At 50.8% G+C, this 21,876-nt stretch overlaps 8 protein-coding genes across 8 annotated transcripts; 4 read left to right on the forward strand and 4 right to left on the reverse strand.

Annotated features, from left to right (window-relative positions):
* Window positions 1-180: 180 nt before the first annotated feature.
* PV06_03470 (uncharacterized protein) lies at window positions 181-1,789 on the forward strand. Its single transcript, XM_016404260.1, has one exon. The coding sequence runs from the start codon at window positions 358-360 to the stop codon at window positions 1,438-1,440; it is 1,083 nt and encodes a 360-aa protein (XP_016265265.1). The 5' UTR covers window positions 181-357; the 3' UTR covers window positions 1,441-1,789.
* PV06_03471 (uncharacterized protein) lies at window positions 1,405-3,693 on the reverse strand. Its single transcript, XM_016404261.1, has one exon. The coding sequence runs from the start codon at window positions 3,143-3,145 to the stop codon at window positions 1,775-1,777; it is 1,371 nt and encodes a 456-aa protein (XP_016265266.1). The 5' UTR covers window positions 3,146-3,693; the 3' UTR covers window positions 1,405-1,774.
* Window positions 3,694-4,902: 1,209 nt separating this feature from the next.
* PV06_03472 (uncharacterized protein) lies at window positions 4,903-7,813 on the reverse strand. Its single transcript, XM_016404262.1, has 5 exons — window positions 7,123-7,813; window positions 6,803-7,073; window positions 5,838-6,657; window positions 5,690-5,721; window positions 4,903-5,623 (listed from the first exon to the last, which is right to left on the reverse strand). Exons 1-5 carry the CDS (start codon window positions 7,269-7,271, stop codon window positions 5,231-5,233), a joined length of 1,665 nt encoding a protein of 554 aa, XP_016265267.1. The 5' UTR covers window positions 7,272-7,813; the 3' UTR covers window positions 4,903-5,230.
* Window positions 7,814-8,376: 563 nt separating this feature from the next.
* On the reverse strand, window positions 8,377-10,164 carry PV06_03473 (uncharacterized protein). The gene is made up of 4 exons (XM_016404263.1): window positions 9,725-10,164; window positions 8,664-9,658; window positions 8,586-8,617; window positions 8,377-8,534 (listed from the first exon to the last, which is right to left on the reverse strand). Exons 1-4 carry the CDS (start codon window positions 9,965-9,967, stop codon window positions 8,485-8,487), a joined length of 1,320 nt encoding a protein of 439 aa, XP_016265268.1. The 5' UTR covers window positions 9,968-10,164; the 3' UTR covers window positions 8,377-8,484.
* A 195-nt stretch (window positions 10,165-10,359) lies between these two features.
* Window positions 10,360-12,229, forward strand: PV06_03474 (uncharacterized protein). Its single transcript, XM_016404264.1, has 2 exons — window positions 10,360-10,969; window positions 11,025-12,229. Exons 1-2 carry the CDS (start codon window positions 10,520-10,522, stop codon window positions 12,093-12,095), a joined length of 1,521 nt encoding a protein of 506 aa, XP_016265269.1. The 5' UTR covers window positions 10,360-10,519; the 3' UTR covers window positions 12,096-12,229.
* Window positions 12,140-14,139, reverse strand: PV06_03475 (uncharacterized protein). Its single transcript, XM_016404265.1, has 2 exons — window positions 12,643-14,139; window positions 12,140-12,538 (listed from the first exon to the last, which is right to left on the reverse strand). Exons 1-2 carry the CDS (start codon window positions 13,973-13,975, stop codon window positions 12,381-12,383), a joined length of 1,491 nt encoding a protein of 496 aa, XP_016265270.1. The 5' UTR covers window positions 13,976-14,139; the 3' UTR covers window positions 12,140-12,380.
* A 2,329-nt stretch (window positions 14,140-16,468) lies between these two features.
* On the forward strand, window positions 16,469-19,174 carry PV06_03476 (uncharacterized protein; the record flags this gene model as incomplete). The annotated part of the gene is made up of 1 exon (XM_016404266.1): window positions 16,469-19,174. The coding sequence occupies one exon, from the start codon at window positions 16,469-16,471 to the stop codon at window positions 19,112-19,114; it is 2,646 nt and encodes an 881-aa protein (XP_016265271.1). The 3' UTR covers window positions 19,115-19,174.
* Window positions 19,175-19,427: 253 nt separating this feature from the next.
* Window positions 19,428-20,753, forward strand: PV06_03477 (uncharacterized protein). The gene has a single exon (XM_016404267.1). It carries the CDS (start codon window positions 19,575-19,577, stop codon window positions 20,598-20,600), a length of 1,026 nt encoding a protein of 341 aa, XP_016265272.1. The 5' UTR covers window positions 19,428-19,574; the 3' UTR covers window positions 20,601-20,753.
* The last annotated feature ends 1,123 nt before the right edge of the window (window positions 20,754-21,876 follow it).

The raw sequence follows: 21,876 nt of genomic DNA on the forward strand, positions 1-21,876 counted from the left end.
TTTATGGCGCCGCTCTATGACGAGTGTTGATGTCAGGTCTTCCAGATTACAAGGCTGCGCGAGGAGGGAATCGCAAGGCTGGGCTCCGCCTGGGAAAAACTGGCACACGTGATCGTCGTCATTCCTTGAAAACAAGCACAACAGTAGCAATCGACAGGCCTGCAAGATCTCGCTTCAGATATTAAAACCGTTTCAGATCAATGGACCACTTCCACATGCACGTGTATTGATCAACCTAAGTAGAGGTTCTTTGTGGTCTCCCTTTTTCCTTTCTCTTCTCTCCCCCCCCTCCTTCCGACCATCGATCTCTCTCTCTCAGACACACACACACACCAGTGGGACATTTACACCCACAGAATGGCTGATGTTCGCGCCCTTCTCGCTGCCGAGCGGCAATCTCGCCGCATCACACACCCACATCTCACGTACACAAAGTCCGGCATGTTGATATGTTCGATATGTAACATGAATGTCAAGTCCGAGGCATTGTGGGAAGGACACCTCAAGTCTGCGAACCACCGAAAAAACGCACACGCCCACGCTCAAGCGCAGGCACAGACGGCGTCGTCCCAAGGGCAAGAGAAGAGTAGTGGTACAAAAGGAACGAAACGAAAAATCGAAGATGTGGACGACGAGCCACAAGATGAACGAGACGATGCCGAGGTCGAGACCAGGAAAAAGGCCAAATCAAGGCCGGAAAGTCTAGTTTCAGAACCTACCAGTTCGACTGCGACTGCGACTGTGACCTCCACAAACGGAACTGTCCAGAAGAAATCTACGACCAAAGAGGTGACGACGAAGCCTGAAGAGTTGCAACAATTACGACAACCTGAAGTATCAACATCAGTTCCTGTACCTCCACCAACAAAGACAGAACCACCCGCCGCCGCCACCACCACAACCGGCAACGATTCCACGGCGGACGTAGACGAGGATGAATGGGCGGCCTTTGAAAGGGAAGTGGCACCTCTCGCAGCGGCAGAGTCGGCAGCTCCGGCAAGAGTACCGGACTATTCCTCGGCCACGATCACGGCGGCGCCCGTGACGGCGGAACAGCTCAGGCGACAATCCGACGAAGACAAACAACGGAGGTTGGAATCAGCGGCGGACGACGAGAAAGAAGACGAGGAGCGAAGGTTGGAGGAAGAGTTTGAGGTCATGGAGGAGATGGAAGAGCGTGTGCGCAAGTTGAGAGAGAAGAGGGACGCATTGAGACAAGCGGCGCAGTCACAACAGACTGGTGCCGATACGGGACAAGAAGTTCCCTCGACCACCGTCCCACCAGAGGAGACGGACGGTGTGAATGGAGGAGAGGATGGCCAGGTGGTTGACAAACCTACGCAGGTACAGGTTCAGGAAGATCGCGAAGGTGAAGGTGGAGAAGAAGATGATGATGATGATGATGACGACGACGATGATGTTGACGACTGGTATTCGTGATTTGTGTAATGGTCGTTACTATCTGATTCATCAAGCCTTGAAGTCCGAGTCCAATAAGATACCCCAACAACTTTGGTTTTCTCTCTTCTTCTGTCTCCGAATTGAGAACCTGTCTATGTTTTGATACTCCTTCTCGTGAGTATTAGATCTACCTAAAATCTATCCATATCCAAATGTCTCGTCGTATCGGAAAAAAGTCGTCATGATGGTTGGAGAGAAAAAAAGAGACACACACCAAAAAAAAAGAAACGTCCGCCCGCGAAAATATAAGATGGAATGGTGTGTGCACAATTCCAGTGGTTTTAGGCTTGGGTCCTCAGGTTCAAGATAGAAATCAAAAATGATCTCCCATCATTTCTTCAATCTCCACGATGCCCGTCACTTCGTTGTTCTGGTCCACGACGCCCAACAGGGTGCCCCTCCGCAGGAACTCCCGGCCCCTGCCGGTGCCCTCGTCTCGCATCTGGTGGATCCACCGTCGACACTCGTCCATCGTGGTCGAACCCAGGACGGAAATCCAGTCCGTCTTCTCGATCACGACGGGACCGAGGCGGTCGGCCAGGTCGGCGACGGCGACCCCGGATCCCCCGGCGGGCAGGTTCTGTATCCGGCGGGGCCCGATCATGTGGTGAGGCGAGGTCCTCACGAACCCCCGAGGTGACCGGACGGCGGCCAGGAGCACGTCAAAACACAAAAGTTTGTTGTCATCGTCGGCCGGACCACCACCACCACCCCGGGGCGTGGCGATGGGGATGTGTGAGACCATCGTGGCGATGTCGGACATGAGCGGCTCGGGTCGTACTGCGGTTGTCCGCGCGACCCCGTGGTCGTTGCTGCTGACGCCGCCGCCGCCGGCGGTAGTGGTAGTGGTAGGCTGCTGGCCCGAGAAGTCGAGTTGTGCTTGACCTATGGCACCTCCGGGGTGGTTGGCGGCGAAAATGGCGGGAGTCTGCAGCCCGGCCGCAGAGTGTAGGTCGTCGGCCACGGCCAGAGCGAGGCTGTCGCCGATGGCCAACGTGATGGTCGTGGATGTCGTGGGTGCCGACACGCCGAAAGATGCGGTTTCGGATTCGTGGATCACAGTCGGCACCAGGATGTTTTTCGAGTTCACGCGCGCCGGGTGGCAGAGGATCGGGCAGGTTTGTTCGGTCAAGTGGCCGGACATGACGATCAGGGGTATCGAAGGGTCGATGTGAGGGAGGAGTGATAGGAGTTCGGGGGTCTTTCCCGAGAAGGTGACCATGATGATTGTGTCGCTGGGCCGGACGACCCCCAGGTCACCGTGGAGTGCCTCTATGGGGTGCAAGAAGACGGCGTGGATGCCCAAGGAGACGAACGTGGCGACCAGTTTCTTAGCGATGTGGCCCGACTTGCCCACCCCTGTGAAGATGGTCTTGCCGTGACGAGTCTCGGACTGGATGATTTGACGGATGGCCTGTAACAGAAAGGTCTGGAGTTGGGCGGAACTGCTGTAGAGGTCTTCGAGGTGGGACAAGGCGAGTCTCTCGGTGGCCAGGACATGTAGAGCCTTCTTGACGGTTTTGCTGTCAGCAATAAAACTGTCTTCTTCGTTGTTATAGAACGCCTCGGAGATGTCGGGAGGTGTGATGGGTAGAGATTCAATATGTTGTTCGGCTATCGACCCGGACAAAGGCATGGATGGGGTCAGTGGTGTTGGGAGGGACGATCGATGAGAGTATGCCATTTTCGAGGTTCTTTTTGAATGCCTGGTAGGAAATAGTATTTCGTAGTATCGCGCTGTGTTGGGCGATTTTCCTTCAAGGATATTGATTCCGGTTGGATACAATATATATCCTTAGTGCCGTCTCCAGTAAATCAAAAGAACAAAATGGTAGGATGCGCTTCTGCCCAAGGAGACTGCTCGACACAGTCTGAATAGACTGATAACGAGTCGTCACCTCTTTGGTGATGACGAGGATGATCTTCGTGCCTCAGGTAGGTAGTAAGTAGTGCTGTTGAATGGCTGGAGTCGACTCGAGTCAGCGATCGTAAAGGCGATACACGATTCGCCACTCCGGGGTAAAAGTGCCAGATGTTAATGACATGACGCCATAGATTTGTGCGCAAAGACGAGGGAAGAAAAAAGGTATCGACGACTTTTCAAAAGAGTAGTAAGTGTTTGTACTCGTAGTAGAGACAATGAGAGGCGGATGGCGGGAAGGGAAGAAAGGTATTAAAAACCGAAATTGATGTTGTCAGCCACGATACGGAAGTAGTATCAATAGATATCGCAATCGCCGACCAGGGGAAAAAAAAGAAGAGAGACTTGGGATCCTTGACAGGGGGTTCCGTATATCGGGTGCGGGCTAGAAGCTCGGGAACGCCAGAGAATTGTAGCCACCAATACGGACGGCATAATGGGTTCCCGCAGTCGAATGGCACAAGAGCTAGAGAAGTGGATGCGACAATTACATTGGACACGCACTGGATTTTAGCCTCCGGATGATGGAGGGATGGGAAAAGATAAGCAAAGAGAATAATGGTACAGGACTTGACAGATCAGCCAAGTACCTGAGAGTAGTAAGAGTAGACCGCCTGTTCAGAACAGCAATTGAGAGCACGAAAAGGGAGGGAGGGTGAAACATGAGACTGTGAAGCAAGAACACAGGTGGTACTCATAGAGGGGCACATACATTCATGATGGAATCTTTCACATGGTAATTATTGCTTTGATCAGAAGGAATGAGTAGGAAGTTCTCTGTACAACTGAATGACGAGGCTAGAGAGAAGAATGATCACAGGTATATGCAGGCACCTCGATTCAGATGTTCAAATTTCATGCATGGTCCTTCTTGCTTACCAGGTACATACAGCGTAAGCCCATTCCATCTACATTGTCCATCTACAATTCAACCAAGGTGCACATCGGATACAACGTTCATCCGAACAGAGCAAGTTTCGCAGAGTCAACGATGGCGCAATTATAAAATACAGGCTGGAAATCCACTCTTCTGATGCGATACTAGTACTACTACTACGACATTCCAGTAGGAGGACGTCAAGTCTACTCTGTAGCTATTATGACTATCTCGACTATCCCACATGTACATTCATCGTCAAAAAAAAAAAGAAACAAAGTCATGTCCACTCATTCACCGCCCCCAGGGTTAGAGAGTTGATCCATTTGCTGTGGCTACCTATCTACCTATCTACCTAGGTACTGTACTTCCGTATGTACGGTAAGATACCAAACTTGGCCTAGATACAAAAAGTGATGACGCATCACTTTGTCCTGGCATCGACAACACACAATCACAACCACAAAAATGCATTGACCAGCCTTGTTTCTCCCCCCCCCTCTGATACAATGGTACACGAGATTAACTGCCTGTCTTACCTGGGCATGTACCAAGGCTTGTTCGGGATTGCTAGACAAAACACAAAGGTAAGTCGTAGTCGTGGTCGTAGTCGTTCTCAATTTTATCAACGAGGTCATCAAGTGATTGGTATTCGTATTCGTATCCGTGGATCAAACCAGAGGATGACTAATGCTAGGAATCAACAATCTATTCTTTCCTTATTCCGTATATTAGAAGTCCAAGTCACTGTTGCATAGAACTGGTGTATTTGAATTCTCACAGAACATACATTCTGGGACTGTAGATAGTTTGAGAGAATCCTCGGCTTTCCACAGTGCCTAATGTACCTTGCGACCATGGTGGGGTGCCTTCACAGCAACACAAACACAGTATCACCCCGATTGTCCTCCTCTACCATGGACGCACAAAACAGTCTGAGACTGAAATTTCTCATACACCGTTTGCATCTTCTAGACCCTCTTCTCTGATTCTCCGAGGTTCTCAACTTGGGTTTCTTCGTGCTTTTCCGTAATCTCCCGCTCCCGGTCCAACTGTGTCTGCATATCGGCCTGCTTCCTTCCATGTGTACCAATCTTGTACCAAGGCAGACTGAACAAGCCATCCATAGCCTCGAGTGACAAGCCGGCCGTCTCGGGGATAGTGAACCACACCCATACGCCTCCCAAGGCGGTAATGGCGAAGAAGAACCAAAACGTGCCTTTCGCAGTCATACCACCGTCGCTGGTGTCCAGGAGCATCGATGGGACCGCCTTGCTGTTACCGTATTGATTGACAAAATGGAAGCACATGACCAGAGAACTGCAAAAGGCTCGAATACGAAGTGGGTAAATTTCGGCGTTGATCTGTCCAAACACATTGTTGATAAGCATTCAGATCCAATTTCAAGGGTTTCAGCACAAGAAACTTACCAGATATTGCATGGAATTCCATCCCATCGCCCCTTTTCATTGAGAAAAAAAAGTTAGAATTAATTAGAAAGATAGAGGCAGTAAAATTGACGAAAGTATCCTTTATGCTGAGTCGTATAAGAGGTCAAGGGAAAGTTGAAGGACTTACATCCAAAGCCAGAAAGATAGATCATGACGATAGCGCCAATGCTAGCATGCTTTTGGGACGGGGTGAATGTGAAACCCTCATCCTCAAGATCCGGAACAGCCGTGAGGAACGAAGCAACATATGCCATCGAAATGGCCTGGAGGCTGATACCGATTATCAAAGCTCGCTTCCGGCCAATCACATCGACCAAGAACAGAGCACACATGATGGCCGCGACAAATTTGACCACACCGAAAATGGCGGTAGCGAAGAGTTTCTCGTTCTGGCCTTTGGTCCCGAGAAGGGCAAAGAAATCCGCGGCGTAGATCGTGATACTACCCGCACCGGACCATTGTGAAAGGAGCTGAACGCCGAGACCAAGGTAGAGACGGAAAGCGTTGTTGGGCATACAGAAAATTTCGCGAAGCATGCCCAAAAATCCTTGGCCCATGGTGGCTTCCTTCTCTTCGTCGAGTTGGTGCTGAATGTCGCGGATCTCGTGGACAATCACCTCATGCTCGGCGGGCAGATTGCGCACGCGAGCGAGGTTCCTGATGGCGTGTTCAACGTTGCCACGCTTGACGAGGTAGCGAGGTGATTCGTAGTTGAAGAACGAAAGGATCAGGATGATGCCGGCAAACATGATGTGAAGTGTCGTGGGAACAACCCACGCCGTGGATGTGTTCTGGTTGATGTGGAGAGAGCTACCCCAGGTAGTGAAATATGCAAGCATAATGCCTAGGTACACGGAGCCAGCGAAGACGCACGTGCAGAGACCTCGCACAGCCTTGGGTGAAATTTCCGCGATATAAACGGGGGCAATGACGGTGGTTTCTCCGATCTGTATGTGTTTGAGAGCAATCAGCAACATGATCTATCAGCCCGGACACGAGAAGCTTTGAAGATCGAAGACGTAGCAATTCAAGCTTGGTATGAGAAGACCGTGATCATAAAGGTCTCTTGACGGGCGGGATAGATATACTCACGCCGATACCTGCAATAAATCTGCCGGCGTAGACTTGACCCAGGCGACCGTTGTTTGTCAAGAAAATGACAATGCCGAGGATCCAGACTATGCAGAGTTGACGTGTGGCCCAGAGTCGACCGATTCGATCAGCGACAAGAAAGGCCAGAAGGGCACCAGCAACAGAACCAATTTGTACCATGGCAGAGACATTCCCCTTGATGTCGGCATAAGTCTTATCGTCGAGATCATTCAAGTGGAGGGAGTTTTGGAACTGCTTGGTATTGAAGGTTCTGTATATGTCAGCGTTACTCATGCGGCATTAAAGCAGGGGGGCAATACCCAGAAATGAGACCTTCGTCGATACCTCTAGCAGCGCCCATGATGCCGAAGGAGAATACAGCAAACCATAGTCTCCAATTGAGCACCTCCTTCGGATCATCACCCCGATTCAACTTGAAAATGTTGACCGGCTTCTTTCCAGCACCCATATTAGTGGTATCAAGAGGAGTATATTGAAGAGTATGGGAAACCCGGGGTTGAGGTGGACAGTGGAACAGCAAGAACGAAGGTTGATATACCCTTCGCTCTAGCTTCTTGTCGGGAGAATGTTGCTACGAGAAAAGCCATGTCGAGTTTTCAATAGCCGCCTATGCCCCATGCCCCAGGATCGGCACAGCTCTACGGCTGTCGACTTGTCTTTTTGTTGGCGAGGCTTCTGGAGGCTTGGTCTGCCGAGCCGTTTAGTTTTCGTGACGCAGGGATCATTCGTACACAGAATTGCATGAGGAGGAGGGTGTAGTGGGCTCCAATCTGTGCAGATGACATACAGGTGTCAATCTACTATCCACGGAGGAGTACAAGCAAGCCTAGAGCTCGAAAGATGCGACGTTGAGGTCCAATTGGGAGTAGTCGGTATGCTTGTCTTCCACAAGAAGACGACCCACCCAGCTGAATTGCTTGTGAAGCCGACCAGCCTGGGGTGCTCGTTAATAGGACCCCGGTGTGGGAGGGCGTATGTCGCGGAGATCTCTTTCTCGTAGCTGAACGTAGACGCCAGCTTCAGGCCACTAGTAACAGACAATGTCGTACGCCCAGCCTCGCCGAGAAATTCAATGCAACAGTCGACAAGGCTCTGCAGATTCAATGCATCCAATGTCGGGCCAGGGACCGGCGACCGGCGACCGGGTTGCCTGTCGCTGATTTGTCCGTGGCAAATGCAGGTAAAAGAAGCGAAGTGATACCGATGGATTCTCCGGCGGAAAGATTCAGTCCAATGTTGGTCTTCTCCGCAAAATCCAACAATTCGTACTCGTCGTACCAATGATGCCCCATGAAATGTTTTCCCGGCTTTCACATGTATCGTGCTGAAAATCTTGGAGCGTCTGCTGAAGAAGCCGCCCGGATCTGTCCGAACCCCTGATATATTTCAAAAGCCGACATATGCGAGGCTTCGGAACAAACTGAGTTGCAAGGACACATTGCGGCTTATTCATAGTTGTGACTTGATGGCACGACTCCAAGAAAGGAATACGTTTCCCATCCGATTGGTCCATCGGCTTCGAATGGGACTACATATAACACAGGAGCCAAAATCCCGAGGGTTGTCCAAGCCATCATATTTGCTCCATAGGAATTATGGTCTGTTGTGTTGGCATATTCATTGAGACGGAACCAAATACATGTCCTGTCCATTTACTTTTCTCAGACGACATGGATAGTGTTATCACGCTGTTCTTCAATTTTCGTCGTCACTAGACATGTTAGTAGTGAACGAAACTCTGGCCAGACTCACCACTACTCACATCTTACTTCCATATCGTCCAAGTCGAAAACCCTAGGCACTATCAGTTCATTGTTTCTGCTGCCTTCAGTCGGCTTACATGTAAAAGGTTTCCATGAATGCTCTGCCCAACACGATGGCATCCACAGGGAAGCCGAAACGTTCGGTATCAACAACATCAAAAGTACATAGTCTCTCTTTGTCTTTTCCCAGCAGCTCGCTCGTATATTCGAGAGGGGTCAACGTGATTCGTTGGCCACCAAGTCCGAATGTCATGTTAGGCATATCTTGCCGCAGATCGCAGTCCACATAGCAAGTGATGGGATCACACTCGTGCTTCACTGAGTCGTAGATACTCTTGGACCAATTTCCAGGAAGCGCAAGGTACCATGCAGTCGTGTCAAATCCTGCGAGAGTAAGATTCGTGAAATCTTCACGGAGAGGATGTGTCTTATTCTCCCAGGTTATTGATTGTGCTTCGACAGCCCAGACTTGATCTGAATAGTTGGACAGAGGAAGACTCAAAAATTTGCTTGAGGCATACTTCTGGTTGATACCACCGAAACTGAGCTCTCCAGACCTGTTGGGGTGCTCCATGTCGAGTAGACCGCCTGGCAGCTCAAGGGCAAAAAGATTTGCGTCCAGTATGGATCTGTTGACCATCATATGCCAAGGTGAGAGGGCAGTCAAGGGAAGATCTGATGTATCTGATTGATTCCAAAGGGGTGCTAGCCCCAACACGCCCTCATAACCAAAATATAAGTCTAAGAATCCCAGGGTGTCTGCACGCTCGACGTTAACGAAATATTGATTGTCGACTTCTAGCCCAGCGATTCGAAGGCTCTCAGTCGCCACCTCGCCTGTGAATCTATCTGTTCCATAGATGAAGCTGGCGGCCGACCCTTGAGCCGAATAGGTGGAGGAACGAGTCGAATTGAAACGGAGCCTCGACACGTAAGGATCATCACAGGCGCCTGTACAATCAGCCGAAGGCACGAACAAAGTGTCCCAGGCAAGATCGATTAGCAGCCGACAAGGTTGTGGAGGGCTTCCTAAAGCTGCAGGCACAACGTATGGCGCCAACCAGAAATTGTCCTATTTGTTTTAGTACTGCTCCAGCCACGTCAAGACCCAAAGAGCATTATGAAGCAACAAGCGTACCCAAATCTCTGCATTGTGATCGTGGAAGGCTGAATGACCATCCTCGGTATTGAGTGGACGTTGCATCTGTTTTGTGGATGGGCGAGTCCTCTGAAATTGGACATGATGCGTAGACCAAGGTACTGTTTGACGGGAGTGAAGCCGAATAAGAGCGTCCCGGTTATCCTGGATGTGAGTACTGAACACAGCTGCTTGGACATGAAAGGTGAGGAGATAAAGGGACAAGACTTGATGGATAGACATTCTGTTTACGCAGAAAGCAAAGATCTGTTACCGTAGAGGTCATCCGTAAGAAACTACGGAGGGCATATCACAATCGAAAGAGAATGGATGATCTGGTTAGTCATGTCCTTGGCGACGTAGTTTTGAAACGACCGATTCGTTGTAAGAGGTATAGCAAGCAGGTAACTATGGCCCCCAAGGCAGAATCTCGAACATCGAGATGAGTCTAACGACAACATCGAAATGTGAAATACTGTACGGATACGAGTACGAGTACGGTGCAGAACCCTTGAGGCTTACCTAACCAGCTACACGTGCCGCCGAACATGTTTGAGCATTGACACCATTAGCGCAAGTGTCACTATTGTTAAGCCGCAATGGCACGACAACTTGATCGCTGACATGCCCCTGTCTCTGCAAATCAACTGTACAGTAAGATCAGCACTTCGTTCCTTCAATTTCTAGATTATAACACAGTTGCTCCTTCATCTGCGAGTCTTCTCATATTGCCGGTACTGGACCTTGACTCTCGAAACTCCATGTCCTGACCGGACTCATTTCGTGCCTTTCCACATGGCAGCGACTCCCTATCGGGATCACGTTCAAAGGCCTTCTTCTGTCGCGCCACCCGTTTCCGGTGAAGACAACTCACCTTTCATCAATCCGCGTCGCAAATACAGACGTCGAGGTACTGGTTCCGTTTCCGAAAGCAAGAGCGGCGGCTCAGATGATGAGGCAGGATCATCCATGTCGGAATCCGAAGAACACGAACTGGGAGCTCTAGACTCCGATCTCGAACTGGACGATGATGAAGAGAGTGGCTTAAATAAACACGAAAGGAGGAAGTATTTGGGCAAAAAGAGGAGGCGTGATGGTTTAGATTCCCGTATCGCAGGCACAGCAGGCATGGCAACTAGCTCCAAGGATGAAATCAACGATGCAGACAAGACGGTTGTACGCCGGCTACTGGCCAACGGGGGACTCATTCTCATGTGGTATTTCTTTTCTCTGGCCATATCTATCGTGAGTCCATACATGCCTGGGCCTGAGCAACTGGCGACTAATGACTACTACCTAGTACAACAAGATGATGTTCTCCGCCGATCACATCGACTTCCACTTCCCACTATTCGCAACCTCTCTACACATGTTGGTTCAATTTTGTCTAGCATCGACTATCCTCCTCATATTTCCTTCCTTGCGGCCATCTTTGCCGCGCCTGACAACCACACGAGACGACTCTCAACCCCAGAAGCCACTGGTCACGCCTCTGTTTTATTTTACCCGCCTTATTCCTACTGGGACGACCACCTCTCTTGACATTGGTCTAGGCAATACCTCCCTGCGATACATCACCCTTACCTTTTACACCATGTGTAAATCGTCGGTGTTGATTTTCGTCCTCATGTTTGCCTTTCTCTTTCGACTGGAGAAACCATCAGTCAAACTGATCTTGATTATTCTCACCATGACGCTTGGTGTTCTCATGATGGTCGCGGGGGAGACAGCCTTCCACGCTCTTGGATTTGCTCTGGCAATATCAGCGTCTTTTTTCTCTGGCTTCAGATGGGCATTGACTCAGATCCTGCTCCTACGACACCCGGCGACTTCGAACCCTTTTGCAACCCTCTTCTTCTTGGCCCCTATAATGTTCGTTTCGTTGACGATCATCGCCTGCATCTCCGAGACTCCTGCAGCGGTTATCACAGGCATCGAAATGCTTATTAGCTCCCAAGGCGTACTCAAAGCTATGCTTCTTCTCTTCGTCCCTGGTTGCCTGGCCTTCTGCATGATTGCGAGTGAATTTACATTGCTCCAGCGAACGAGCGTCGTCACACTCAGTATTTGTGGTATCTTCAAGGAAGTGGTCACTATTAGTGCTGCTGGAATAGTGTTCCATGATGAACTGTCAGTTGTGAACATTAGTGGTCTGGTTGTTACTATATGCAGTATTGCATGCTACAATTATCTGAAGGTCAAAAAGATGCGGGACGAGGAACGTGAAAAACTGCGGAAAAGGGATGAGGATCGGGAAGAAGAATCACCTTTTGACGACGAAGATAGACCGAATGAGCGTAGCGGAAACAACGAAGCGACAAATTCGGATTCGGTGCCGCTCATGCAAGACCAAGAGAGGAGACAGGCATGATCCATGCCTTTCAACGTTGGATTGGATCATATGTTTAGCGATTAGCGTTAGATGGTGCATATGGTGTATCCTTGCTTGAGCAGAGATTCAGCGCCCATAGATGTACAGAATAAATGTTTATATCATGACACGTCCAAATTCAATTCCTTTCTTCCAGTCATATCGGCCTTATATCGTCGTCGATCTACACGATAGTTTGCTCAGACCTCGAATGTTCTATATAATCTCTTTCAAATAATCTAGATTCGTGGTCGGGCAGATGGAACATAATCGGCTCTTGGAAATCTACAACTTTGGTTTGAAGGCAGGCCATTCTGCCTCGAATCGCAGGTCGTCGGGTAATTCCCTTTCCAGGATTTTGGTGTTGACGTATGAAGGATTCAACTGGTCCAGGCTTGTCACGCCCATGTTTCTCATGGTTGTCTCGATTTCTTCACTGAGTACTGTTTATAATCGGTCAGCTGATTTTAGTGGCCCCCGGGGTACAAGTAGAAGGGGTTCCGGGGGGGGTTTGGAGGAAGGGAAAGATAGTTTAGTAAATGCTTACACTGAATGACCTTCATCACACCTTCGTCACCATAGGCGGTGGCGTACATGAACGGTCTACCCAGGGACACGGCCGTGGCACCCAGACACAAGGCCTTGATGATGTCGGTGCCCCTCCTCACCCAACCGTCGAGGAAAATGTCCATCTTGCCCAGGAGGTGCGGGTAGAAGCGGCGGATCTCGAGGAGGGTCCGGATGGAGCTGGGGGCGTCGTCGCACTGCCGGCCGCCGTGGTTGCTGAGGTAGATGGCGTCGACGCCGTGGTCGTAGGCGAGCGCGGCGTCCTCGGCGCACTGGATGCCCTTGAGCACGACGGGGCCGTTGTGTGGGCCCCAGGCCTCCCGGATCCAGGGCAGGTCGTCCCAGTTGAGCGTGGACGAGTGGTGGCCTCGCAGCGGCGGACCGTCCTCGGACGTCTGTGGTCGGTACCACTCGGTCAGGACGGTGTCGTCTCCCGACGCGGTGGCGAGCTCGGCGCGGTACCGTTCGTCGTCCTCGCGCTTGCCCACCACGGGCGAGTCGACGGTGATGACGAGCGCCTTGTACCCGTTGTCCCGGGCCGTCTTGATCAGCTCCAGGGTCCGGGGTTTCTCGTGGGCCACGTACAGCTGGAACCAGAGCTCGCTGGTGTCGTCGCCCACCTCGGCCGCCGTGGCCGCGTGGCCCCGGGCGAGCTCGTCGTGCGGCACGGTCGAGTACGTGCTGGGGCAGTAGGGGATGCCGGCCCTGGCGGCGCCGCGGGCGATGCACAGCTCGCCGTCCTCGTGGACGAGCCGGGCGCGCGCGGCGGGCGCGATGAAGAAGGGCAGCCTGTACCGCGTGCCGAGCATCGTGCGCCGCATGTCGACGCGCCGCACGTTGCGCATGACCCGAGGCCGGAGCGACACCTTCTTCCAGTCGTCGCGGTTGTTGGCCAGCGCGCGGAGGTCGTCGGCGCCCGAGCGGAAGTACACCCATGCGGAGTGAGAGATGATCCTCTCCGCGGCCTTTTCGATGTCGTCGAGGTTCACGCAGTGTGAGAGTGGGATGCGTGCCGTCTTGTCCAGGTCTCGTGTGACTTGGGGCTTCTGGGGAGTGGCCACCGTCGCCGGGTCCACGGGCCCCAGGTGCTTGTCCTTGGGGAGTCCCTTTTCGATGGTCCCCTTGGGGTGGTTAGGCTCGTATATTGACGTGGCGTCCTTGCCGCCGTACTGAAGCAGGATCTGGGACCCGCCAGGATGTTTATCGAGGTACTCTGTCACGTCGTAGACGTGGCCGTTGACCACGACCCAACAAGAATCGCGGGACGCATGTTTGGCAACCTCGAGGCCATGGATGAGTTCGGAGTCGGACATTCTGTAGACAAGGCCAGGGTGATAGAAGGCTGGTGGTGTTTGTCGTTGTGGCCTCGGCCCGTATGGTGTCCCAGTTTCAAGATACAATCAAAATTCCGACTCTTGAATGCCTGGGGAGGTTATGTCTATGCGGTTGTTTAGAATTGAGAGGTGGTTGATTGGATTATGATGGGTCATCGACTTTTGGCCATTTTTCTTTTCAATGTACGGAGTACGTTGTGCTCCGTAAGCTGGACGGCGATCCCGGGAGCGACGCCGGTGAAAGCGCCGCTGTGGGGAGAAAGAAGTAATTTGTTCCCCCCCAACTTTGGCCTCTCAGGCGTTTTTCTCCGCTATTAATAATTCATTCGGGACACTGTGCGGGTTGGGGATCTGGACTTGGGCGACAACTCCTCACTGCTACCTTAGGTAAGATAGGTACCCAGGTAGGTAGGGACTGAGGCACTCAAATACGGAGGTACTGGGAGTTGCGAGCAGGGTGTGTCAGAAGTCACAAAAAAGTGTCGCCGTACAATAGTATGTGCGTCAGCTCAGGGTTTGCTGACATCTGACAGACCATTCACAGTGTACGCACGCCTCCAGGGCGGCAACGTCCCATCCAACAAGCATGTTCAAGTCCTTCCTTCCCGCCCGTCATCTGTTCATAGCGAGATTAGGTTACCAAGGGGGCCAGTCTTTTCTAAAAGAAAAAAAGAATTGGTTCTTTCTCTATCCCCTACCGAGTCCGGCGATACAGGGATGACCAATTTACTCCGTACACAAAGTGCGCTTCGATGCGAGCCTATCGTTATGATCATCCGCAAGGATGCCCCAGACTTGCGCCGTTTCCTTTCAAGGTGATCAATTTCCCCGTGGATGGTCAATGGCTACTCGTACAGCCCTGTCTTTTTTCCCTGCAGGGGGTTTCAGGCTGGCCTCAATATCGATCTGGTCTAGAATGCCCACATGGCTCGTGTGACAGTTTTGTCACCCGCTCGACTGTCATCAAGGGTGAAATCCTGTCGACGAACTCATGGCAAATTGCTGATCGCCTGATTTTGCCCATGGCACACTGCTAACTTTTGCCCGGTCCCAAACAGGAGGATGGAAAAGATGATACAAGAAGTCCAGCCTTGCGCCCGACATATCTCATCCTCCTTGTTTTTGGGGACAAGTATGTGAGTTACATGGCAAGTTTCAGTCTCAGTCATCCAGCACCCTTCCGCTATGATTCTACGCGTCAGTTTCATTCTCTTGACCTGGCTCTTCAATCTTGGTTACGCGAAAGTCCTGACTGTCTTTACACCTTGCCATGATCCCACAAAATCCGTTCAGCCGATAACCGTCACGGCACAGCATCAGCTCGTGTCGACATGTTCTCCCTCTACGGCATGCATTCGGGGAAGATGCTCCAAAGAATACACCTTCCGGACTTTTGCTTGGGTCTCCACGCTGATACCTTGTGCCTGGGACGGCACAACATCATCGTCTTGTACAGTGACAAAAACTGAGCAGGCGGTCACGGTCAGCCGAACATCGGTCTTGTCAACTCTCACGCCTCAAAGCCCTCATGTTGCTAGAACGTTAGTTGGAGATGAGAGCACCTTATCCCCTACTGAAAATGTCTTCGAGTCTGAATGGCAGTGGTGGACTGCACCATACGATCGGCTCTGTCCTTCAGCTATTCCAGGGTATGAAGGCAGTGGTCTTTGCGGAACTTCTTGTACGGACACCAAAACTGGCTCCTTCCGACAGGCACTCAACACGACAATTTGCGAAAGGCATAATTTGGACTCGAGTCCCACATGTGCTCGACGCAGTGAAACGTGGACGACTTGGGCCTCACCAAACCAAAAGGCTTTGCTTTCACTCCTTTCAGTACAGCAATAGCAATTTTTGCAAATCTACCAAAAAAGGCGTCTACGAAACAAGATTGATTAATACAACAAGTTCAGCATGCTACAAACGAATCTTGCGCATAGGTCACAGAGCCCTTACAGGACTTCTTCTGACAGACTTTCGTCCACGGATTATTATTGCATCAACGATGAAGAAGTAGCACCATTGGACGTTCAATGGATAAACAACTCACAACAAGCTGCTCTGCCTATCGTTCGATTGATACGTTCTAGATCATTACTAGGCTGAAACGTTCATGCATCATCCAGGCCTGACAACGGCACACGGCTCGTGGGACTTTGGTAGTGGCTGCTTCCTTCGCCTTATCCGCAGCCAAAGAGCCTCACTAGCTAGAAATTAGTCGAAAGCTGAGTGGTGCATTTGTATTGCGTCAAAAGAACCTCTTCTTCAGGTATCTAAGCCACATTATTTGTACCCCTCACAATCATCTTCAGCCTTGTTCATTTTCTCCTTGTTCCATCACCTCAGACAGCACGTACCGCTTCTGTCCATCCTCGAAACTGAATCTCTGTAATGCCACCGCCATTGTGACGACCACCCGCACATCATTACCCTGGATTATCAACATATCAATGCGACGACAACATCCGAGCCATGCGACTGCTTCACACCACGAAGTACACCCTTGAGGAATTTTACGATGAAGGCGAACTATGGTATGCGATACTCTCCCACACCTGGGCAGAGGAGGAGGTGACATTCCAGGATTTAACTACCACCGATCGTCCAGTCAATTTTAAGAGCAAGAATGGATTCGAGAAGCTGCGTAAGACATGTCTCCGTGCTAAAGAGGACGGTTTTGAATACGTATGGATCGATACCTGTTGCATCAACAAGCAAAGCAGTGCCGAGCTATCTGAATCGATCAATTCAATGTATCGATGGTATCAAAATGCAGCAGCATGCTACGCATACCTTGCCGACGTTATATTCAAACCGATACAAGGCCTTGATCAGTCGGGATTTTATTGGAGCCAATGGTTCAGAAGGGGCTGGACTCTACAAGAGCTGATTGCTCCATCAATTGTAATATTTTTGGATCAGAGTTGGGCACAAATAGGCACCAAATCGACCCTGTCTTCGGTCATTAGCAAGGTCACCGGCATACCCAAGATTATCCTTCACGGAGGCAACCTAGATGAGCAGAGCATTGCGACCAGACTATCATGGGCGTCTCAAAGACAAACTACGCGGACAGAAGATATTGCCTATTGTCTGTTAGGCCTATTCGACATCAATATGCCCCTGCTCTATGGGGAGGGTGAACGTGCGTTCGTTAGACTACAAGAGGAGATTATCAAAGTATCGACTGACTACAGCATCTTCGCATGGTCTGCTTACTCTACAGATAAAGGTCACTCTGGCATCATGGCTTCTCATCCGCGTTACTTCCAAGATGCAGCCACTAGCCGCCAAATGTCATCGTCAAAGGCTTGGGGAGGGGCTGCTAGTATCGATAGCGAAGGCATCCACATGAGACTCCGCCTCGTCCCTATTGACAAAGATGAAGATATGATTGCTCTTCTTCCTTGCCGGGCGAACAATCTGAATCTGAATGCAGTTGCAGTGGTAGGATTTCGAATCCGGAAAACTGCTGAAGGCAGTTATGAAAGACACAAACAGCTCATATTCGCCGACGACAAAGTTGCCGTAAAATATGCTCCAAGAGAGATCTGTCTCCAACGAACCAATATGAAACAGAGAAAACGCCCTACACCGTTGCAAGCCACGACGAGTAGGAACAAAATTGCTACGATGTCACTTCCGGACAATGGCGCTGATCCCAATACCCATAGCCTGGAAATGAAAATCGATTCTGGCGATGGGAAGGACCATATGACAGGAATTCCACTGGAACATGGCCCTGATCATAGTCTCACCAATCCAGACTTGGGAGAGACGCTCATGGGAGTGGGTACATGGCTCCAAGAAGATGTTCTTGTTCACATCCTCTTAGAACATGACGCCGATCTCAGTTCTTACCCGCTAAACACAGGTTGGTCGCCCCTGGACTATGCTTTGATCAATGGGAATGAGGCAATCGCCAAGTTTTTGCTGAAAATGGGCGGAGAACGCGATCACATAAACCCAAAAATAGGAGACAGGCTTCTGGAATATACTGCTGTGCAGTACTATAGCACAGATGCTATTGTTAGGCTTCTGCGGAACCATGGAGCTTTTCCCAACCTCCACCATCCAGAGACAGGAGATACACCATTGGAACTTGCTATGTATTTATGGCACAATCGTGAAGGGCTCGTTGGGCTTTTGCTACAACACGGCGCTGACCCTAATGCCACAAACCTGATGACGGGAGAGACACTGCTGGAATTCGCTGTTAGAGAAGGGTTAGAGGACGTCGTCGACATCCTTCTGAAGCATGGCGCTTTTTGGAGGTCCCTATCTCAGTATGAGGGATGTCTGTATACGGCGATGTGCCAACGACAACTTGGTATTGTCGCACCGCTCGCAGAGCGTGGTGGTGAACTATTTAGCGCATTACTCAAGAAGCGTACAACCTGGGAAGCTGCACTTCAAACACAGGACCACAGGATCTTGGACTGCCTTCTGAAGCATACTCATACCATGCCTCCGCAATTGATGAGCCTGCTGAGTCATGAAGAGCTCTACCTCGATCATGACTTCATTCGAGTTCTTCTGCAATACTACCCGGCTCTCATTGCGATACGGGGCCTCGTTTCGGCACATCTGCACAACGCCATCACACAGGGTCGGGTCGATACAGTCAAACTCTTCCTTGATCACGGCGTGGAGGATTTTGACATGACTGAACGCAATTTGAAGGTTCTCGCTCTCCGTTGGCCACGTAATGCAATATCAGAGCTGGTGAGAGCAAAGTGTCCAAGGCTCAGAGAAGCGATGGTCTCGCATGCACCTCTCAAATTTGCCTTGATCCAGCGCAACGAAAAGTTGGTCAAACGACTGATTGAGAATGGAGTCTCTGGATGGGTGATGACTGTTGAAGATCGCCAATCTATGCATGGGGCTTTGATACCTGGAAACATTCCTTGTATTGACTATGTGGTCTTGTATCATGCCCTGCAGTGGGGAAACCACGATGTCGTCCGCCTCTTACTACAAACGCAGCGTCGTACGCCGTTGAGTTTATTGACCGTACGAAAGCTATTGGACCAATGTGCCATGGTGCATGATCAAAGAATGCGTGCTCTGGTGGATGAAGAGCTTGGGTGGCAAGAGCGAGACTCACTACCTACCTGATGCACACATGAACAAAAACCCAATTGCACATGCAGCTCATTGTCCGAGCAATTCTGGTCGAGGCTCTCACAGCAGGATGTACGCAACCATCCACTTTGGTAAGTCTCGACTGCGGGTTCTGGGTGAAGAAGGCCCGCATATGTCACATACCAACGAGCCGTCAGACTAATTCACATTCCACATACCATGCCCAAATACGCCGTCTCCATTCTGTCGAACATCCACCAACCCGCCATCATGAATCTTCGATAACAAAGGGCATCGCTGTCCAACGTATGCTGTTTGCAGAACATCCCCTCCGTAAGCCATGGACGGCCAATCTTTCTCTTTGTCTTGGTTCGATTATAAGAATTATTCAAGTCTCTTCGAGTTTGGTATCTGAATTATCAATCTCAAAGATCCATCTCGGTTGATCCAGGGATTCCTACAATCCAACCAAACAGCTTGATCCTTCTTCACCATGAAAACCCTCGGGACTGGAAATGAAGCCCCTGACGACTTGGACTACACCGATCCTACACTTAAGTTCAAGACACTCGTGCGCGCGGATGACTACACGGTTTCCCTGGGCCCTGACAGAGACGAGCTCTGCTGCAACTGCGGATGGAACACGCGTAACCAGCAAGAATCTTCTTACGGATCCCGGGTCAGGATAATCCACACTCGCGACAACAGTGCGATCTGGACAATTGGGACCCAATGGATCCTCCGGGACCAGCCACGCGATCGCTTTCTTGGGAACAATTACATCACTCTGAAGTTTCTCCACGAGCAACGGGGCTTGAACATCCCTATCCCGCAAGAAATACGTCGCTTGGGCAAGCCAACGGATCCCATACAATTTACCTTGGAGTCTCGGGTTCCAGGCAACCCCCTCAGGGGGTTTTGGCCTACCCTGTCCCAGGAAGAGAAGGCCGGCTACAGCCGTCAGATCGTTGACTTTCTCAGACAATTAAGACAGTTCACCGCACCTCGGCCTCAAAAGGTCGACGGCAGTCAGCTCGACGATGTTTTTCTCGCCGAATGCTTGAGCAATCAACCCGGCAACTGTTTCAAGATTGGATACTCGGCCGACGAATGGTTGGACAACCTTGGACCTGACCTCCGCATGGGACTGTCGAAAATTCACAAGACTGTGGACCCTGTCGTCATCGAGGAGAAGTTCCAGGAGCTCAAGGCCAGTTTTCCAAGTTGCGAGCCCTACGTCCTCACGCATGGGGACCTCAACCTCTCCAATATCATTGCCAAGGACGGAAAAATACAAGGTATCGTCGACTGGGAACGGGCGGGATACTATCCTTGGTGGATGGAGCAGCAGCTACTTTGGAAGCAAGGGGACAGCTACATGCACGAGTTACTTGGCCCGGTGTGGGAGGAGCTCATGCCAGAATTTGATCCGCCGGAGCTCATTGAAAAGAAGATATTCCCGGCGGCGAAGGCTTTTGGCTATTGCGACCATGACCATCTAGGTATCGGAAAGGGCTAGTCGAAACCCCCCTTTTGCAAATGCCGGCCTGTCCAAGGCGGTTTTTCTGCGAAAGACTGGGGCATGCCGCTATCCTGCAAAATAACGGGTTTGAGAGCGGAACAAGAGGCTCTTCTGGAGGGATACAAGAGAAAAGACCCATGGGCGGAAGATGCACACGTCCCGCCAGTTGAGGAATAGATGACTCGAATTAATACGAGTGGTGAATGTGCTTTTAGTTTGAAGGATCGAAGAAACCTATTTCTGAAGGCCCCTCCTCCGCAGCTCGTTTGTTCCGTCGGTGCCCTAGCGTGGTATTTATTTATTTGCATGTTGTTCTATTCGAGAATTACGCGTTTCGCAAGGGCCAAATCCACAACATACCCACCATGAGCGCTCACAACACATTTCAAAGGCCAAACGCTAATTCGATAAAAAGGGTAGGTCTATATCGTCTAGGCCTTGAAAAAGGAAATGAAAAGACTCATTACGTTTATCACTCCATCAATTTCAGCTTCTATTCCTAGCTAGAGACCAGATGAATGAGGATCTTCGATGTTACCATGAGTCCAGTTCCAAACACGACCCAAAGTGCCTCCTGTACCACCACGAGTGATCCTGACAAATCCCTCAGACCCCCCCCTCCCCGGTCCATCCTGAAGAAAGGCATCCCAAGAGAAGCCAAGGTGGCCACCGCATCGATAGCGTCGATGGGGATTCCAAACAAAAGACCTGTGCCGCCCCGTCGTGTCTTTGTGGTTCATTTCCTCCCAAGATAATCATGTCGTGGCGTGTTTTTCTGGTCAGAAGACCAACGTCGAGGTCCCGCATTCGCATCGACCGGCTTTCCTCAGTCTTCAGACATGCTGCCGCCATTGCTAACCATGGTCAATATCAAATCTGGGTCAAGAAAATTGGAATGGACTTTCTTGTCTTACCGGAAAGTGGGTGTCCAGGTCCAGTACTTGATTCAAGCTTTCCCAGAATACGTGGTCGGCGCCGATGCCATCGTGCAAGCGCTCCGTATTCAGCATTGGGGCTCTCTGCCTCGCAGCGTTCCTCTTCGGTCCACAGACAGTGAAAAGCTTCCCATATCCCGGGGTCTTGGCGATCATGACTGCAGGGTACTCACCATCGGTAGTGCAAGACGATCGGACGCCGACCTTGATGGCGGCCTTGTCCTGGTCGTCCAAGGCTTTGATCGAGGAAAAAAGTAAGGAAGCATGGACACTGTTGAACGTTGTGGCATGTGGATCAAAAGTCATGACTTTCGTTTCGATGTTCGCCTGCCACCTTT

The sequence above is a fragment of the Exophiala oligosperma genome (assembly GCF_000835515.1).
Source record: "Exophiala oligosperma strain CBS 72588 unplaced genomic scaffold supercont1.3, whole genome shotgun sequence".
In the NCBI taxonomy this organism is placed as follows: Eukaryota; Fungi; Ascomycota; class Eurotiomycetes; order Chaetothyriales; family Herpotrichiellaceae; genus Exophiala; species Exophiala oligosperma.

Bases quoted from the DNA above. Each gene is read 5' to 3' on its own strand.
- PV06_03470 (XM_016404260.1), top strand. From the start codon at position 358: ATGGCTGATGTTCGCGCCCTTCTCGCTGCCGAGCGGCAATCTCGCCGC.
- PV06_03471 (XM_016404261.1), bottom strand. From the start codon at position 3,145: ATGGCATACTCTCATCGATCGTCCCTCCCAACACCACTGACCCCATCC.
- PV06_03472 (XM_016404262.1), bottom strand. From the start codon at position 7,271: ATGGGTGCTGGAAAGAAGCCGGTCAACATTTTCAAGTTGAATCGGGGT. The intron at 7,074-7,122 runs GTATTGCCCCCC...TGACATATACAG, and splicing joins GACGAAGGTCTCATTTCTGG to AACCTTCAATACCAAGCAGT. The intron at 5,722-5,837 runs GTAAGTCCTTCA...CTCAATGAAAAG, and splicing joins CTATCTTTCTGGCTTTGGAT to GGGCGATGGGATGGAATTCC.
- PV06_03473 (XM_016404263.1), bottom strand. From the start codon at position 9,967: ATGTCTATCCATCAAGTCTTGTCCCTTTATCTCCTCACCTTTCATGTC. The intron at 8,618-8,663 runs GTAAGCCGACTG...GATAGTGCCTAG, and splicing joins TTCATGGAAACCTTTTACAT to GGTTTTCGACTTGGACGATA. The intron at 8,535-8,585 runs GTGAGTAGTGGT...TAACATGTCTAG, and splicing joins GGACGATATGGAAGTAAGAT to TGACGACGAAAATTGAAGAA.
- PV06_03474 (XM_016404264.1), top strand. From the start codon at position 10,520: ATGGCAGCGACTCCCTATCGGGATCACGTTCAAAGGCCTTCTTCTGTC. The intron at 10,970-11,024 runs GTGAGTCCATAC...ACTACTACCTAG, and splicing joins TTTCTCTGGCCATATCTATC to TACAACAAGATGATGTTCTC.
- PV06_03475 (XM_016404265.1), bottom strand. From the start codon at position 13,975: ATGTCCGACTCCGAACTCATCCATGGCCTCGAGGTTGCCAAACATGCG. The intron at 12,539-12,642 runs GTAAGCATTTAC...GATTATAAACAG, and splicing joins TGTGATGAAGGTCATTCAGT to TACTCAGTGAAGAAATCGAG.
- PV06_03477 (XM_016404267.1), top strand. From the start codon at position 19,575: ATGAAAACCCTCGGGACTGGAAATGAAGCCCCTGACGACTTGGACTAC.